The sequence below is a fragment of the Enhydra lutris genome, unplaced genomic scaffold (assembly GCF_002288905.1).
Source record: "Enhydra lutris kenyoni isolate GAN:26980312 unplaced genomic scaffold, ASM228890v2 scaffoldscaffold7, whole genome shotgun sequence".
In the NCBI taxonomy this organism is placed as follows: Eukaryota; Metazoa; Chordata; class Mammalia; order Carnivora; family Mustelidae; genus Enhydra; species Enhydra lutris.
This window is the reverse complement of record NW_019154091.1, coordinates 36,464,191-36,481,284: the sequence shown is the minus strand read 5'-3', so window position 1 is coordinate 36,481,284 and position 17,094 is coordinate 36,464,191. Positions and strand designations below refer to the sequence as shown.

At 35.4% G+C, this 17,094-nt stretch overlaps 1 protein-coding gene across 4 annotated transcripts in view; it reads right to left on the bottom strand.

Annotated features, from left to right (window-relative positions):
- LOC111141996 (C-type lectin domain family 2 member D) overlaps window positions 1–17,094 on the bottom strand; it is an 18,517-nt gene extending 1,423 nt beyond the window's left edge. The window contains exons 1-5 of one of the 4 annotated variants that reach the window (XM_022494913.1): window positions 16,887–17,094; window positions 13,477–13,590; window positions 12,057–12,241; window positions 6,686–6,789; window positions 5,038–5,142 (exon numbers count right to left, since the gene is read on the bottom strand). In XM_022494913.1, coding sequence (XP_022350621.1) covers window positions 5,038–5,142; window positions 6,686–6,789; window positions 12,057–12,241; window positions 13,477–13,590; window positions 16,887–16,947 — 569 coding nt within the window. In that variant the 5' untranslated portion in view covers window positions 16,948–17,094. Of the gene's footprint in view, window positions 1–4,905; window positions 5,143–6,685; window positions 6,790–12,056; window positions 12,242–13,476; window positions 13,591–16,871 lie in introns of those variants that run through there. The other 3 variants (XM_022494914.1, XM_022494916.1, XM_022494915.1) reach the window with 3 other exon arrangements.

Genomic DNA, 17,094 nt, shown 5'->3' with positions numbered 1-17,094 from the left:
ATTTCTACATGTAAGCCCCTACTGTAATCAAAAGTTACTATTTCTCCATGTTTCAGTTTGTACCCAACAAAGGTATTTACAACAGAAAATAAAACCAGCCATTGTACACTCTCCTCCTCCTCCTCCTCCCTCTTGTTGTTGTTGTTGTTGTTGTTGTTGTTGTTGTTGTTCTTCTTCTTCTTCTTCTTCTTCTTCTTCTTCTTCTTCTTCCTTCTTCTTCCTTCTTCTTCCTTCTTCTTTTTTCTTTCCCCTGTTTTTCTTTTAACTCAGATGGTCTCCTGAAGCTCATAGCAAATATATCGCCTATGCTTGTCATATTGGAACCTCAACATTGGTCAAAAAACCCCATGGTTCAGTCCCAGACATGGTATTACATACACCCTATAAGTTCTTCAGATGATTCTATTCTCATTTCTCTGCTGTGCCCTTTTAGTATTCCTAATAGATGTATATTTGAGTTTCTCCATGAATCATGTGTCTCTTAATTTTTTAATATTCATCAACTCTTCATCTCTTCATTCTGATTTCTCAGTGATATCTTCAACCCCATCTACTCCTTCACTCTTTTGTTTGTCATCTGGGTCCTTTCATAGATGTAGCTCTTCTATTGAGTATATTTCAACAATAAATTTTGTTTTCAAGATTATGATCAGGTCTTTTAGATTGTTTTGCCTATTTTATGCCCTATTCCTTTATCTCCTCAGGAATAATAAATATAATCATTTTTAAAGTTTTTTTTAGGGGGAATGAGATTATTTTCCATTTGTTTGTTTTTATAAATTCTTCTATTTGGACTATTTCCTCAGATACAAATAATTTTTTCATCTTTCTCTAACACTTGATAAATTTCACATATGAACTCCTTTTTTGGAATGAGATGGCTTCCTGATGAGGCAATTTCAGAATGGCTGAACCCTCTTCACTGCAGCAGGCCTGGCTACAAGCTGGCATTCTTGCTGATGCCTCCTTTAGGCTTCTGGGCCCCTCCAGGTAGTATGGTTATTTTGCAAGTCTCTACCATTTAACTAAGAATGTGAAAGGTAAACTAGTGTAAATCTTTATTTGACTCCTTCAAATACTAACACACCATCATATCTTAAGATTATTGGTGAAAATAGGTGTTTTCTGTAACCTGAGGGATACTAAAGAGAAATGGAGGAATGCATTCCCCATTCATATCTATTGAACAGAGTATACAAAAAAGGGAAAATGGAAACTAAATCTTTTGTCCATAAACTATATAACTGACTACTGTATCACAAATAATCCATAATTTCTTCAGCAGGAGGCTAAGATCTAAAGTCCAAAATGATTGCGCTTCTTTTTTCTCCCATTAGTTTTCTACAAAAAAAGTAGAATGGAGCTAAAATAGAGCTTTGTTAAAATATAATGTTGACTCACTTGTAAGAAATATTGGATCCTAGGACAAAAATAATATTTTTTGAAGTCAGATGTGTGGAGGTGCTCTATCACAATAGGCATATGGAAAAATTAGAGTGCTTTGGCCAGGTTCAATATAAGATTCTCTTACCGCATTTGTTTTTAACTGAACCCTTACTTGGGAATAGTTGTTGATGCAAAAAAACAAAAAACAATACAAAAGACTGCTGAGAAAACTCAAGTGCCTGAGTAGATATTTCTAAACCATAACTTTGGTATTTTAATGTTCAACACAGAATTAGAAGCCCCATATATCTGCTGAAATGTATTTTTCAACAGAAATAGGTGATTATTAATAAGAGCTAACTCAGTAAACATATTTTAATCTCACTAAACAGGTTTATTTTAGTACTACCAAATTTTACCTTTACCACAACCAAGATATCAGATCACCATGGATTTTGAATTTTTAAAAATTTTTGTTTATTTTACTTTACAATGTAATTATTATACATATACGTACAGTATTATGTAATATACAGTATTATATTACATACAGTATTATAATAGTTTCAGGTGTACAATATAATGATTCAACAAACGTATGCATTACTTGGTGCTCATCATGATAAGTGTTCTCTTAGTCCCCTTCACCTATTCCACATCCCCTCTGGCAACTACAAGTTTGTTCTGGTGTGGTTAAGATTCTGCTTTTTCATTTGTCTCTTTATTTCTTTGTTTATTTTGTTTCTTAAATTCCACATATGAGTAGATCATACAGTATTTGTCTTTCTCTGACTGCCTTATTTCACTTAATTATTATTATATCCTCTAGATCCATCCATGTTGTTGCAAATGGCAAGATTTCATTCTTTTTGTGGCCAAGTAATATTCCATTATATATGGCACATCTTCTCTATCCATTCATCCGTTAATGGACACTTGGGTTGCTTCCATATCTTGGCTACTGTAAATAATATGCAATAAATAGCAGGGTGTATATCTTTTCAAATTAGTATATTTTGTTTTCTTTGGGTAAAATACCCAGTAGTAGAATTTCTGGATCATATGGTGATACTATTTTTAATATTTGAGGAATATCCATACTGCTTTTTACCATAGTTGCACCAGTTCACATTCCCACCACCAGTGCACAGGGAATCCTTTTTCTCCACATCTTCTTTTTTTTATTATAGCCATTCTGACAGGTGTGAGGTGATACCTCATTGTAATTTTGATTTGCTTTTCCCTGATGGTGAGTGATATTAAGCATCTTTTCATGTATTTATTGGCCATCTGTATGTCTTCTTTGGAAAAATGCTTGTTCATGTCTTCTGCTCATTCTTAATTGGATTATTTGGGGGGTTTTTTGGTGTTCAGTTGTATAAGTTTTTTATATATAATTTGGCTATTAGCCCCTTATTGGATATATCATTTGCAAATATCTTCTCCCATTCAGTGGGTTATCTTGTTGTTTTGTTGATGGTTTCCTTCTCTGTGCAAAGCTTTTTATTTTGATGTACAGAGTCAATCATTCAATTTTGCTTTTGTTTTCCTTGCCAAAGGAGAAATATTTAGAAAAATGTTTTTATAGCTGATTTCAAGATTAGTGCCTGTATTTTCCTCTAGGAATTTTATGGTTTTAAATGTCACATTTAGGTGCTTAATCCATCTTGAGTTTATTTTTGTGTACTGGATAAGAAAGGAGTCTAGTTGCATTCTTTTGCATATAGCTGTCCAGTTTTATCAATATCATTTGTTAAAAAGACTTCCTCCCATTGTATATACTTGCCTCTTTTGTCATAGATTAATTGACCATATAATAGTGGGTTTCTTTCTGGCTCTCTAATCTGTTCTATTTATCTGTCTGTTTTTGTGCCCACACCATACTGTTTTGATTACTATAGCTTACATTATTCTATCTTAATTTGGAGGTTGCTTATTTGAACCCATTCTAAAATCACTGAATTTTTACCCCAGTTCTCCCCACATTTTAGGCACATGGTGTCCTACTTTACATCCTTGTGTTTTGTGAATCCCTTGGCTGATTGTTACAGATATATTTAATTTTATTGCTTTTGTGCTTTAACTTCCATACTGGTTTTATAAGCAATTAATCTACTATTTTTATTATGTTTGTATGTACCTGTGAAATATTTTTCTTTCTTACTTTTATTTCTCTTTATGATATTTCCTTTCCACTCAAAGAATCCCCTTTAATTTAAGGGTGTGTTAGTGGTGATGAATTCCTTTAATTTTTGTTTGTCTGGGAAACTCTTAATCTCCACTTCTTTCTGAATGATAGCCTTGCCAAAAAGGATAATTTTGGTTACACATTTTTACCATTTAGCACTTTGACTATATCATGCCTCTTCTTTCAGGCCTGCAAAGTTTTTGCTGAAAAATCAGCTGATAGCCTCATAGGGTTTCCATTGTATGTTACTGGGGGAGGGTCCCACATTGCATCTCCACTTCCTCATATCAGGGAGTTCATATGATAGTTGTCTTTCTCCGATTGACTTATTTCACCAAGCATAATACCCTTTAGTTCCATCCATGTCATTGCAAATGGCAAGATTTCATTTCTTTTGATGGCTGCATGGTATTCCATTTATATATATATATACCACCTCTTCTTTATCCATTCATCTGTTGATGGACATCTAGGTTCTTTCCATAGTTTGGCTATTGTGGACATTGCTGCTATAAACATTCGGGTGCATGTGCCCCTTTGGAGCACCACGTTTGTATCTTTAGGATATATACCTGTTGGAGGCCACGGCACAGTTGGAGTTGTGGATCAAACCAGGCCCTGACTTGTGTCTCCTTCAAAGTCTGGACACCTTGACAAGGGGTTAAGGACGGGAAAGTTGAGTAACACTGAGAAAAGGGGTCTGTGCTATGTGTCGTGCACTCGCCTACGTGACTTCCCACACACTCTCCCTACAGAAGGGAACAATGTGGTCAGGGTCATGAATTCTTAGTTGGTCCTTGTTGTTCCTGTACCTCCCATAACCCACTTCCTAGTTGATTGTCTTGCTAATGGCTTTAGCTGAGACTACCTGGCATCACGAGGTTTGCTTGTAGTTAATGTAAACTTGTTATAGAAACTTGCAGTCATCTGACTAGGTACGGATGTATTACTCCTTCTATTGTGGTCTGCCTTATAAATGATTGTAAGATGTGGAGTAAAATTGGCACTATTGGACATCCTCCTCAGTGTCCCCCATCTCTTTGTCTCTTAATTTCTTTTCACCATCCTCTTACCCTCATGTTTTCCTGGTCGATTTGTCGCGTTGGCTGTGACATATACCCAGTAGTGCAATCTCTCGGTCATATGGTAGCTCTATTTTCAGTTTTTTGAGGAACCTCCACACTGTTTTCCAGAGTGGTTGCACCAGCTTGCATTCCCACCAACAGTGTAGGAGGGTTTGAGAGGGAGAGAATCTTAAGTAGACTCCACACCCAGCACAGAGTCCAATGTGGGTTTTGATCTGACAACCCTGAGATAATGACCTGAGCCAAAATCAAGTGATGGATGCTTAACAGATTGAGCCACCCAGGCACCCCCATTCTCTTGCTACTTTAAAATTTAGTAGTACGTTACGATGAGTATATGAAGATCAGATAGAGCTTTGTCTCTGCATCTGGACGTACGCGTCTGGTTTGGAACAGATCCACTTCCTCTCTGTGTAATGCCTAGCACTGCTGGCACCTTTGTCATTCAAATAGGCACATTCTCCTCCTCCTCTGATAGGAAAACTGCAATGGAAGAAGCAAAGTCAATCAGCTGGCCACCAGATATTTCTCCAAAAGCAGAGAGAATAAAGATAAGAAAACAAGGAAACTGACATTAAATCAGCCTCTAAATGTAAGATACATTATACATGTCATCTTTTAATACTAAAAATTACCCTCTGAGATCTATATCATTTCTTTTCATGGACAAAAACAACATCAACCAAACCAAAACAACAGAATTTACCAAGATTCTTATAACAAGTAAAACTAAGATTCATACCTAAATCAATGAAAATATAGGGCCCATTCTATTCTCACCTTCTTCACTTTGAGAAAGAAAAGAGGGAAGAAATGCTGTTATATTGCAGGTGATTTTTGTTGTTGCTGCTATTCTTGGGACTTTATTTTCTCTTGTGGTGTTCATCAGCATTTAAATGGCCTGCCACGGACATCTCAGTCAGCATTTAGACTATAAGTTTTTCCTCTGTACTGTGTGAAATTGTTATCATGTGACCTGATTTGCCTATGGTTGAGACATGCTAGCCCTTAATAAAATATATTTTTCATTTCTGTGTGATGAATAATTTTCAGCAACTGAATAGTTAACAATATATTTGCTCCTTTAAACACTTAGAGAATTAGGTGAAGTGAATATTATTATTTCAGTATTGCTGAGGAAGAAGTAAAGGTTAAAACGAAATATTTAACAAGTTTCCACAATGTGCTAGGCACTACACATACAACAGTGTATAAACATAAGTTCTAACTCTTAAAACTTAGTATCTGTCTAAGATCAAAAAGCTAGTAAGTAAGAACTAGTTTTCAAAACTATGAATGTCCTACCTAGTGCCCTTTTCACCAAGAAAAGTGATATTTCCGATGCTGAAGACTTTTTCATAACCTCATAAAGCAACTTTTCAAAACTTCCTCATGTGCTCAGACAAGAAAACATTTAGCACAACTGTCTGAATCCAAGTCTTCCAGCATTATCTGAAATTTTCCCAGTAATATAAAGACCCTATAGATAGAAGATTGAGATTAAATTTGACAATGCCAAACTATACTTGTGCTGACCATTATATTTATGATCTTATAACGGATGCCATTACCATCACTCATCCCTATATAAATGGTTGAACACTGATGCAGTGATAGTTTAATATAATTTAACTTGCATTTATATAAGATTTTAAAGTTTAAGTAGTGCAGCCATATACATCAAAATCTCTGATTCTCACATCAACCCTGTGAGATCAATAGAGCAAGTACAATTAATTTTGTTGTAGAGGTAAGACACACACTAAAGATAGTGTGTAGTTTGCTCAACGTGAAAGAGTTGGTCAATGACACACAGGAGGCTGTTTTTAAGTTCATCATTCTACCATGCCACATGGTATTGGTTGGAGGAGGTTTCAAAACTTCTACCGCCTACAATTTTTCACTTTATTTCTTTATAACTAATCCTAAAATAAAAATTCTTAAGGGATATAACTGGAGAACACATTTGATTTCATGCAAAGTAAATTCAAATACAAATAGTGCTATCATATCTTTCAGAACTTACCAGTTGCTCCATGCAGTACCATTTATCAATTTCCATGGTTGGCCTAGTTCTCTGCTGATCCCAATCCAGTGGTCATAAGGGCCTTTATACCTCAGTAGGAAATTCTTTTAGAAAACAAAGATGATATGCATTAACCTGTCATTATCTGACCTCTCCCAGAAGAAGTGTTGCTTCTATGCTATGTTCTTTTTTTTTTTAATATTTTATGTATTTATTTGACAGAGTGAGACACGACAAGCAAGGGGTAGAGGTAGAGGGAGAGAGAGAAGCAGACTCCCTGCTGAGCAGGGAGCCTGATGTGAGGCTCAATTCCGGGACCTCAAGATTATGACCTGGGCCACCCAGGAGCACCTGTATGCTATATTCTTAACTGCTCTTATGATTTCCTCCTTTTTAACTGTATATTGTTTTATAATACATAGAGACTAGATATGCTACAGCAACATACACACACAAATATTAAAACTAAGAGAAATTGCTGATAATTTGTTCACTTTTAATTCAGTGTAGTGCTACTTTGTATTAATAATCCACAATTTGTTTATCTATTCTATTATTGGTTTCCACCAGGATTATTTCAAGTTTGAAGTTATTATGAATGTTGTAATGACATTCTTGGCACCTGTCAGGCCACAGTGGAGACTTACTGTCAATTTTACTAAATGACACCAAACTCTTTTTTGATGTCATTGTAAGAAATTACACTCACACCAGCATTATAGGCCTGTTTTCCATGCTATACATCCTTGTTAACACTTAGAGTATTTTTTTATTATTACAAGTATTAATTTCACTATAATTAAATGTATGATTTTCCCTTATGATTAGTGGATTAGTGATTTAATGACTTCAGGAAAATTTTTACTCTTTTGAAGTCATAAACGTATTTATTTTTCTTTTCCTTGAGGTATACAGTTGGGATACTGACTTTTGATATTTTTTTTTTCTTTAAGGTATGCATTTACAGCTCTGAATTTCCTTCTTATATTGCTTCTACCACATATCATGAATTTTGGTATGTTGTGTTTTCATTTGTCTCAAGGTATCTTCTAATTTCCCTTGTGATTTCTTTTTTGTTCACTGGATATTTAACAGTGGGTTGTTTAATTTCAACATATTTGTGCATTTTCCAGTTTTCTTTCTGTTGTTGATTTCTAGTTTCATTCCATTGTGACTGCAAAAAGAACTTTATGTGATTTCAATCTTTTCAAATTTACTAACTTGTTTTGTGGCCTATCATATTATCTATCCCAAAGAAACATTCCATGTGCACTTGAGAAGAATATGTGTTCTGTTGTTGGGAGGAGTTTTCTGCATGTCTTCTACATCTAATTGGTTTGCAGAACTGTTCAACACTTCTATTTCCTCACTATTCTTCTCTTTGGTTGTTTTACCCATTATTGAAAGTAGAATCATGAAGTCTTCAGCTATTATAATAGAACTATTTCTCATTTCACTTCTGTCAATTGTTCCTTCATATATTTGGGGACTGTGTTATTAGGGTACCACATGTTTATAATTGTTAGATCTTACTGTATCAAAATTGTATCAAGATACAATATCCTTCTTTGTGTCATAAATTTTTTTGCTTTTGTCTATTTCATCCAACAAGAATATAGTCACGCAGCTCTATTTTGGTAAATATTTGCATGCAGTATCTTTTTCCATCCTTTCACTTTAATCTTCCTTGTGTTTTTATATCTATGGTGAGTCTCTGAGAGAGAACATACAGATGGATCTCATTTTGTTTTCATCCAACTGCCAGTCTCCACCTTTTAATCAGGTAGTTTCATCCATTTACATTTAATGTGATTGCCCATAAAGAAGAACTTGCTTCTACCATTTATCTTCTTTTTTTTGAGTAGGTTCCACTCCCAGTGAGGAATCCATATTTATTTTTTATACCTCTTATATGTTCTTTATTCTCTAATTCCTCTATTATTGCATTTTTTATTGAGTTGAGCTTTTGTAAGTGCCATTTTTATTCCCTCTTTCTTTTTCTGTATGGATTATAGTAATTTTATTAGTGGTTACCTTGGGGGTTGCAATTAAAGTTAAACTTATAACAATCTAGTTTATAATATGAACTTTTTTTTTTAAGATTTTTATTTATTTATTTGACAGACCACAAGTAGGTAGAGAGGCAGGCAGAGAGAGAGAGAGGAGGAAGCAGGCTCCCCACTGAGCAGAGAGCCTGATGGGGAGCTCGATCCCAGGACCCTGGGATCATGACCTGAGCCGAAGGCAGAGGCCCTAACCCACTGAGCCACCCAGGCGCCCCTGAACTTGGTTTTAATACTATATAAATATTTTGCCCCTATACATCTCCAACCTTGTCTTTATATTATTGTCATAGATTATATATGTATACATTGTATGCACATTAACATAGATCTATAATATTGTATTATGAATTCATCTTGTAAATCTTTTCTGAAAAAAGAGAAGTTACAAACTAAACCAAGAGTATAGTAATACTGGCTTTTATAATTTATCTGTGTGGTTACCTTTATGAGTGTTCTTTATTATTTTGGCTCCGAGTTACTATCTAATGTACTTTAATTTCAGACTTTATAGTTGCTTAAGGATAGGTCTACTGCTAAGAACATCCCTTAGCTGTTGTTTGTCTAGAAGTGTTTTAATTTTTCCCCATTCTGAAAGACAGTTTCAACAGATACAAAATTTTTTTTTAAGATTTTATTTATTTATTTGACATAGAGAGATCACAAGTAGGCAGAGAGGCAGGCAAAGTGAGAGGGGGGAAGCAGGCTCGCCATTGAGCAGAGAGCCCAATGCAGGACACGATCCCAGGACCCTGGGATCATGACCCGAGCTGAAGGCAGAGGCTTTACCCACTGAGCCACCCAGGTGCCCCCAAAATTATTTTTTTCAAGATTTTATTTATTTGTCAGGGAGATGGAGCATAAGCAGGGGGAGAAGCAGGTGGAGAGAGAAGCAGACTCCCTTCTGAGCAAGGAGCCCAGTGTGGGACTCAATCCCAGGATCCAGGGATCACAACCTGAGCCACAGGCAGACGCTTAACCAACTGAGCCAACCAGGTGTCCCAATAGATACAGAATTATTGATCAGCAGGGTTTTTTGCAGAATTTTTTAAAAAGATTTTATTTATTTATTTGACAGAGAGACAGATCGCAAGTAGGCAGAGAGCCAGGAAGAAAGAGAGGGGGAAGCAGGCTCCCTGCCAAGCAGAGAGCCCGATGCAGCGCTTGATCCCAGGACCCTGAAACCATGACCTGAGCTGAAGGCAGAGGCTTATCCTGCTAAGCCACCCAGGTGCCCACAGAATTTTTTTTAAAGATTTTATTTATTCATTTGACAGAGACCACAAGTAGGCAGAGAGGCAGGCAGAGAGAGAGGAAGGGAAACAGGCTCCCTGCTGAGCAGAGAGCCCGATACAGGGCTCCATCCCAGGACCCTGGGATCATGCCCTGAGCTGAAGGCAGAGGCTTTAACCCACTGAGCCACCCCAGGTGCCCCCCAGAATTTTTAAAATATGTAATTCCACTGCTTTCTGGCTTCTATAGTATCTCAGGACAAATCAACTGTTAATCTTACTAAGGCTCCCAGGTACCTGACTAGTCCATCCTCTTGCTGCTTTCAAATTTATCTCTTTGGGTTTTGACTATTTGACTCTCATTTGTCTTCGTGGGGATTTTTGAATTTATCTTGCTTAGGAATTTGTTGAGACTCTTGGACATGTATATTCATCTCCTTCCTCAACTTTGGGAAGCTTTGGGCCATTATTTCTTTACATATTTCTCCTACTTCTTTTTCTCTTTTCTTTCTGAGATCCCTACAATGCATTTATTGATTTGCTTGATGACACTACAGTTCCTTCGGGATCTGTTCATTTATCTTTGGTTTCTTTTCTTTTCTTTCTATTCCCAAACAGGATACATTCAATTGTCTTATCTTCAAGTTTGCTGATCCTTTCTTCTTCCTGTTCAAATATGCTTTTGACTCCTCTAGTGAGTTTTTCATTTCAATCATTGTACTTTTAGCTCCAGAATTTCTATTTCATTCCTTTAATAATGTCTACCTTTTTATTGATATTCTCATTTTATTTATATACCATTTTCCTGATTTCTTTTACTTTTTCTGTCTATGGTTTTCTTTAGTTCATTGACCATATTTAGGACAGTAGATTTTATGTCTTTGACTAATATTTCCAATGACTGGGCTCCTTTGGGGATGGTTTCTGTCAGATATATCTCTGTCAGATATATCTCTGACAGATATTTCTGTCAGATATATCTCCCTGTGAATAGGCTATGCCTTTCTATTCATCTTTATGCTTTGCAATTTCTTTGTTCAGAACCAGATATAATGAGTATTTTATTGTGTTAACTCTGGGAATATAATTATTTTCTTCAAAGATTGTTGAATTTTGATTATTGAGATTTGGAGCCATATGTTTGTGACTTTTCTAATAATTTTTGCAAAAAATGTATTCCCAACTCTGTGTGGTCACTGAAATTTTTATTCTGTTATTTCTAAAGTCAGCCAGTTACCAGCCAAAGATTTTCTTAAATGCCTGGCTCCCAAAAGGGGGAAAAAAACAAGTACAGTTTCTGTAAATCCCTTGGAAATCACTTTAGTTGGAAGGAGTTGAAGAAAAAATGGCAGCTCATCTCTGTATCTTCCCCTCAACAATGAAAAGCAGCACTCAGGGTGCCTGGGTGGCTCAGTGGGTTAAAGCCTCTGCCTTCGGCTCGGGTCATGTTCCAGGGTCCTGGAATCGAGTCCCACGTCAGGGTCTCTGCTCGGCGGGGAGCCTGCTTCCTCCTCTCTCTCTCTCTCTCTCTCTCTCGCTCTCTCTCTCCCTCTCTACTTGTGATCTCTGTCAAATAAATAAATAAATAAAATCTTAAAAAAAATGAAAAGCAGCACTCAAAAATCACAACACATAACCACAATATTTGAAGAACAATGCTCTTATTGGCCATCCTGGTTCCAGCAAGTTTTACCAGGAACATGGCCAGAAGTATCCATGGCTCCCAGACATGATGAGGTGTGGGGAATGGTAGCCACTGAGTGGGAAAGTTGAAACTCATTGGGATTTAGTGAAATTTACTAACCTCTTCATTAAATTATCCCTTGGATGCTACAAGACTCCAGAGTTCCAAAATAGTTACTTGAAGAAGTTTCTGCTAGCTCAATAGTTGTACAGAGTTAGGTACAGGTTCCAGGAGCTACTGCTGCTTTTCATTGCTGAGGGGAAGATACAGAGATGGGCTGCCATTTTTTCTTCAACTCCTACCAACTGAAGTGATTTCCAAGGGATTTACAGAAACAGTACTTGTTTGGAGGGGCCATTTTATTTTAATTCTAGGTAAAACTATTTTCTTACCAGTTCCTGGATGGTTTCAACTTGAACAAGATCAGCACCGCGTGAGTCACAAAACCTCTGGCTGAATGTCCAATTCTTGAAGTCATCAGAAAAATAGAAACACTTTCTTTGGAAACCAATCCAGCTTTCTGGGCATGCAGCTTCAAGACACTCTGATGACATCCGATGCAATTTTCTACCGGTTACTAAAAATAAAAACAACTTGCTTTTATATTTTCCTATATATATTATCAAGTGCTTTTTAATACACTTTTCAATGGTCATGTGAAATACTAAATGTATTGTCCTTCTTTTTCAAATGAGGAATAGAATTCTGAAAGTCATTGCATACACTACATAATAAATGTCAAAGCTAAGGTTCAACTAATGTCTTAGTTAGTGCGTTGATTGAAAAAGAATTAATAATGCCTTAAACTCTGGACTACTGTTACCTTTCCTTAATGCTGGGTAATCAATAGCAACATTTTATCAGCCTTAGAGAACAGATAGTTCAAGAGCTCTAGATTCTTTCCTTATTTGTGAATAAGGTTTTTTGAGATGAAATCACCAGATATATGTCTAAATAGTCCTATGAGGATAAAGTCAGTGATATCATAGGGAATAATGGAAAATAACAGCCCCCCAGTCCTATTCATAAGTGACAGGATTATTGAAAGGCCAGAGAGGTCTATATTTTGTAAGGTCCTCTCTTCTTTCTAATATCATCTCAGCCTCTGTCCTCACTAACATATTGTTTAAAATTACTGAATTCTTGGCCAATATTCAAACATAAACACAATTTCATAAATCATACACACTCAGCTTATACAGCTCTATTTTGATGTGTTCTCCATAAGGATCTGCACACAATACCTTTGAAGTAATTTTTGTTGAAAATGTAATTTCAATTATATTGTACACCTGAAACTAATATAATCTTATATGTCAATTATAGCTCATTTTTCACATATCCTTAATCCAAAGAAAAATTATTAAAAAGAAAATGTAATTTGAGAGTAAATTTATATATAAAATATATAAAGTATATAATTACATGTTTGTAAATAAAATATATGAGTATATAAATAAATAAATAAATATATATATATATATATATATATATATATATATATATATATGTATACCTGTAGAGTAAAACTACATGATAAAAGACCTAGCAATAATATAAATTAAAGCACAATATGGTTGGAAACTGGGTTCTACCTTATGCAGGCTCTGGTCCTTCTATTAAGCTTGCAATAATATGACCTCTATATTACACAATTAAAATCAAAGACCCAACTTCCAAGGTAATTAGAATTTAACTCAGTGAAATTTCTTAAAAATTAGGAAGTGTAAAGAACAGGAAAATTATCTATAAGTCCTCTCTTCTTTTGGAAACTGAACTTCTCTAGATGAACAAAGATTACAATTCACTTACCTAAAAAACCCACTAGTATTGCAATCACTGTAATTATGAGCAATATGATTATGGATAAAACCAAGACTTGATTCAGAGTATTGGTAATAGAATGCTTCCTTGGATGCAGATTACCTGGAAAAAATATAATTGAAAATGTGTTTTTGTTTTTGTTTATATTAAATGCAGAATAGACATCAGACTAGTAGAACTAACCATCAAAATGCTACTTCCACTTCATTCCTTTCCACTAGAGGGGGCAATTGTCCTGTTATTTTGTGAATTTACAATTTTCGTTCTGGATTTAATTGTTCACAGAAATTAAAATTGATCTTAACATACAACCCATGAACAGCTTGGCACCCCTCCCAAAAACTAAACACAAATCTCATTAAAGGTCCAGATCCAGGTATCAATTTAATAGAAATACAAGAGATAGAGAATCACGTCAATTAAAAAACATTCTACGTAATTCTACGTAATTAATTATCTTGTATCTTAATGAAAAAAGTGAAAAGCAAATTTTAAAAAGCAATATGGGGGAATCTTTTGATTAAAATGGACTTAAAAGGCTTTTTTTTTTAAGTCAAAATTAAAGTGAGATAATGATTCTCCTAAAAGTCAATTTAGTTTGATTCAAGAGAATACCCGGTGGGCCTCTGAACTTGGTAGCAAGCTTCTTTGTCTGACAAAGACAGTATTTAATAAGGATGCTCAACTTAGAATAATTCATTAAGCTGTGTATTTGTTTTGTACAATTTTCTACATTTGCATTGTAGCTCAAAACATTCTGCATTATCTAAAAACTCTTGTAAATTTTTTAAGATTTTATTTATGTACTTATTTGATAGAGAGAGACACAGCTGAGAGAGGGAGCAGGGCGAGTGGGAGAGGGAGAAGCAGGCTTCCCACTGAGCAGGGAGACCCATGCAGGGCTTGATCTCAGAACCCTGGATCATGACCTGAGCCGAAGGCAGACGCTTAAGGACTGAGCCACCCAGGTACTCCTAAAACCTCTTGTAAATTTTAAAATAATGTAAAATTTAAATCATTGGAACTTCTGACTCCATCTCTTAGCTACCACACACTCTCTTAGCTACTTCATCTAGAGATGTTCTTGGCTAAACAGGCATATTTCTCTGTAACATTCTATCCACACTAGGGGCACCTGGGTGGCTCAGTTGGTTGGGTGACTGCCTTCAGCTCAGGTCCTGATCCTGGAGTCCTGGGATCGAGTCCTGCATCGGGCCCCCAGCTCCATGGGGAGTCTGCTTCTCCCTCTGACCTTCTACCCTCTCACCCTCTCTTTCACTCTCTTTCTCTCTCTCTCTCTAAAATAAACAAATAAAATCTTTAAAAATATATTCTATCCACACTAGAAAGCTTTTCATTAACGTTTACCAGATTGACCACTGGTTGATATACGTGCAGGAAAGATGTGAATAACCCTACAAAGAATCCAAAAAGTGAGCTGACTTTGGAATCTAAGCAAACAGAATGTCTGAATTTAGCCAGAGTAATTGCCTGCTAAAACCAAAAATTTAAATAAAGTCAAAAGTCTCACAACAAAATATTCATTCAAAATGTCCAGAATACAGTCCAAAATTACTCAGCATATGAATAACCATGAAAATTTCAACTTCCATGGGAAAAGACAATCAAGAGAAGCCAACGGTGAGATGACACAGATGTTGGAATTATCTGACATATACCTTAAAGCAGGTGTTGTAGAAATACTCATAATACCAAATGAATAAAGAAATAAATGAAGTCATTTAACAATAATTAGGAATCATCTTTTCCTCATCTTAAATGCCTTCTCTCTAAATTGATTACTACTTCTACCAAAGACAAAAATATTTTTTTCAGTCCTAAATTATGACACTTCAATTTTTCCCAACTGGTACCAAATACTTTTTTTTTCCACTTATTAAGTCATCATATAAAGCCTCAAATACAAGGTTTTTTTTTTTTTAAGATTTTATTTATTTACTTGACAGAAAGAGATCTCAAGCAAATACAAGTGTTTTTTTTTTTTTTAAAGTTTCAAGCTTTGGGGGCACCTAGGTGGCTCAGTGGGTTAAAGCCTCTGCCTTCAGCTTGGGTCATGGTCCCGGGGTCCTGGGATCAAGCCCTGCATCAGGCTCTCTGCTCGGTGGGGAGCTGCTTCCCCCATGCCCCCTGCCTGCTTCTCTGCCTACTTGTGATCTCTGTCTAATAAATAAATAAAATCTTAAAAGGTTTCAAGCTTCGTATAAATGCATAATATATATGATTACATATGTATATTTACATATTTTCTTTTTATTGTACAAAGTAAGATAATTCTATTTGAATGCTCTATTGCTTTTCCTTTGACTTCTGTTTATGTTTTTTATTTGTTAAACTCTTTATTTAACCTTTCCTTTTTAATTCTTTCTTTCCTATGAGATTTCATTATAGATTTTTTACCTTACTTATTTTTAAAGATATTATTTATTTAGTTATTTAAGAGAGTGAGTCCACGAGCTGGGAGAAGGGGCAGAGGGAAAGAGAGAAGCAGACTCTTTGCTGAACAGGGAGTTGGATGTGGCACTCAATCCCTCAGAATCCTGAGATCATGGCCTGAGCCAGGGCAGACACTTAACTGACTAAGCCACCCAGGCGTCCCCCTTTTTGCCTTATTTAATAATGATAATACCATGTGTCAATATAACACTTTCAACTATGTATTGCTCTTTTCAGTAAAATTATTTTTAATAATTAATAAGTGTATAATAAATTTATATTCATAATAATATGAATAAATATTTAAAATAATAACTAGAATTAATATTAATATTGTTGATAAAATAATGTTAATGAATAATTTATAATAAATAATGAATTTATTTAGTTAAGAAGAGAGAGACAGTCTTAAACAGACTCCATGCAGAAACTGGAGCCCAATGTGGGGCTCCATCTCATGACCCTGACACCATGACCTGAGCCAAAATCAAGAGTAGGGTGCTTAACCAACTGTACCGCCCAGGTGCCCCTCAGTAAAATTAATTTTATTAATGTTTATTAATTTTTAATTTCATAATGTAATGTTTAATTTAATATCTTGAATTTTAATATTTAACAGCTGGTTGATGGGTTATTAATAATATTAATATCAATAAAATAGTATGTGTTTCAGTGACATTAATTTTAAAATATTTATTCTCAATCATAAATTTAACCTGACCCCCATTCTCTTACAACTTTCTCTAATAGTTCTCTCTCCTTACTTGTTAGGACAAGTGCACTTAAGTAACTGAATAGTTTTACACAAATTATAAACTAATTTATAACCTTCAGCACTCCACCTCTCATCCTTGAAAAGTCCCTGTGCAGAAACTAGATCCCATCACTGCTATAATCTTACCACCTCAGTGCCCACATTCATGACATACAGTCCAGCTTCTTACTTGAGTCTGCCAACAATTCCACTGGTTCACAGTCTTTCTTCAATCGATTGCCGTCATGCATTTTGTGCTCAGTTTTTACAGGATAGCTCACTCAGTTGGCAATTTTATCTCCAGAATGTGACAAAAACGAGAAAAACTCACATTCTGGTTAGAACTTCCTCTAACTGAAGCTTTGGCTTTCGTTATACATGACTAAAAAGGAAATAGA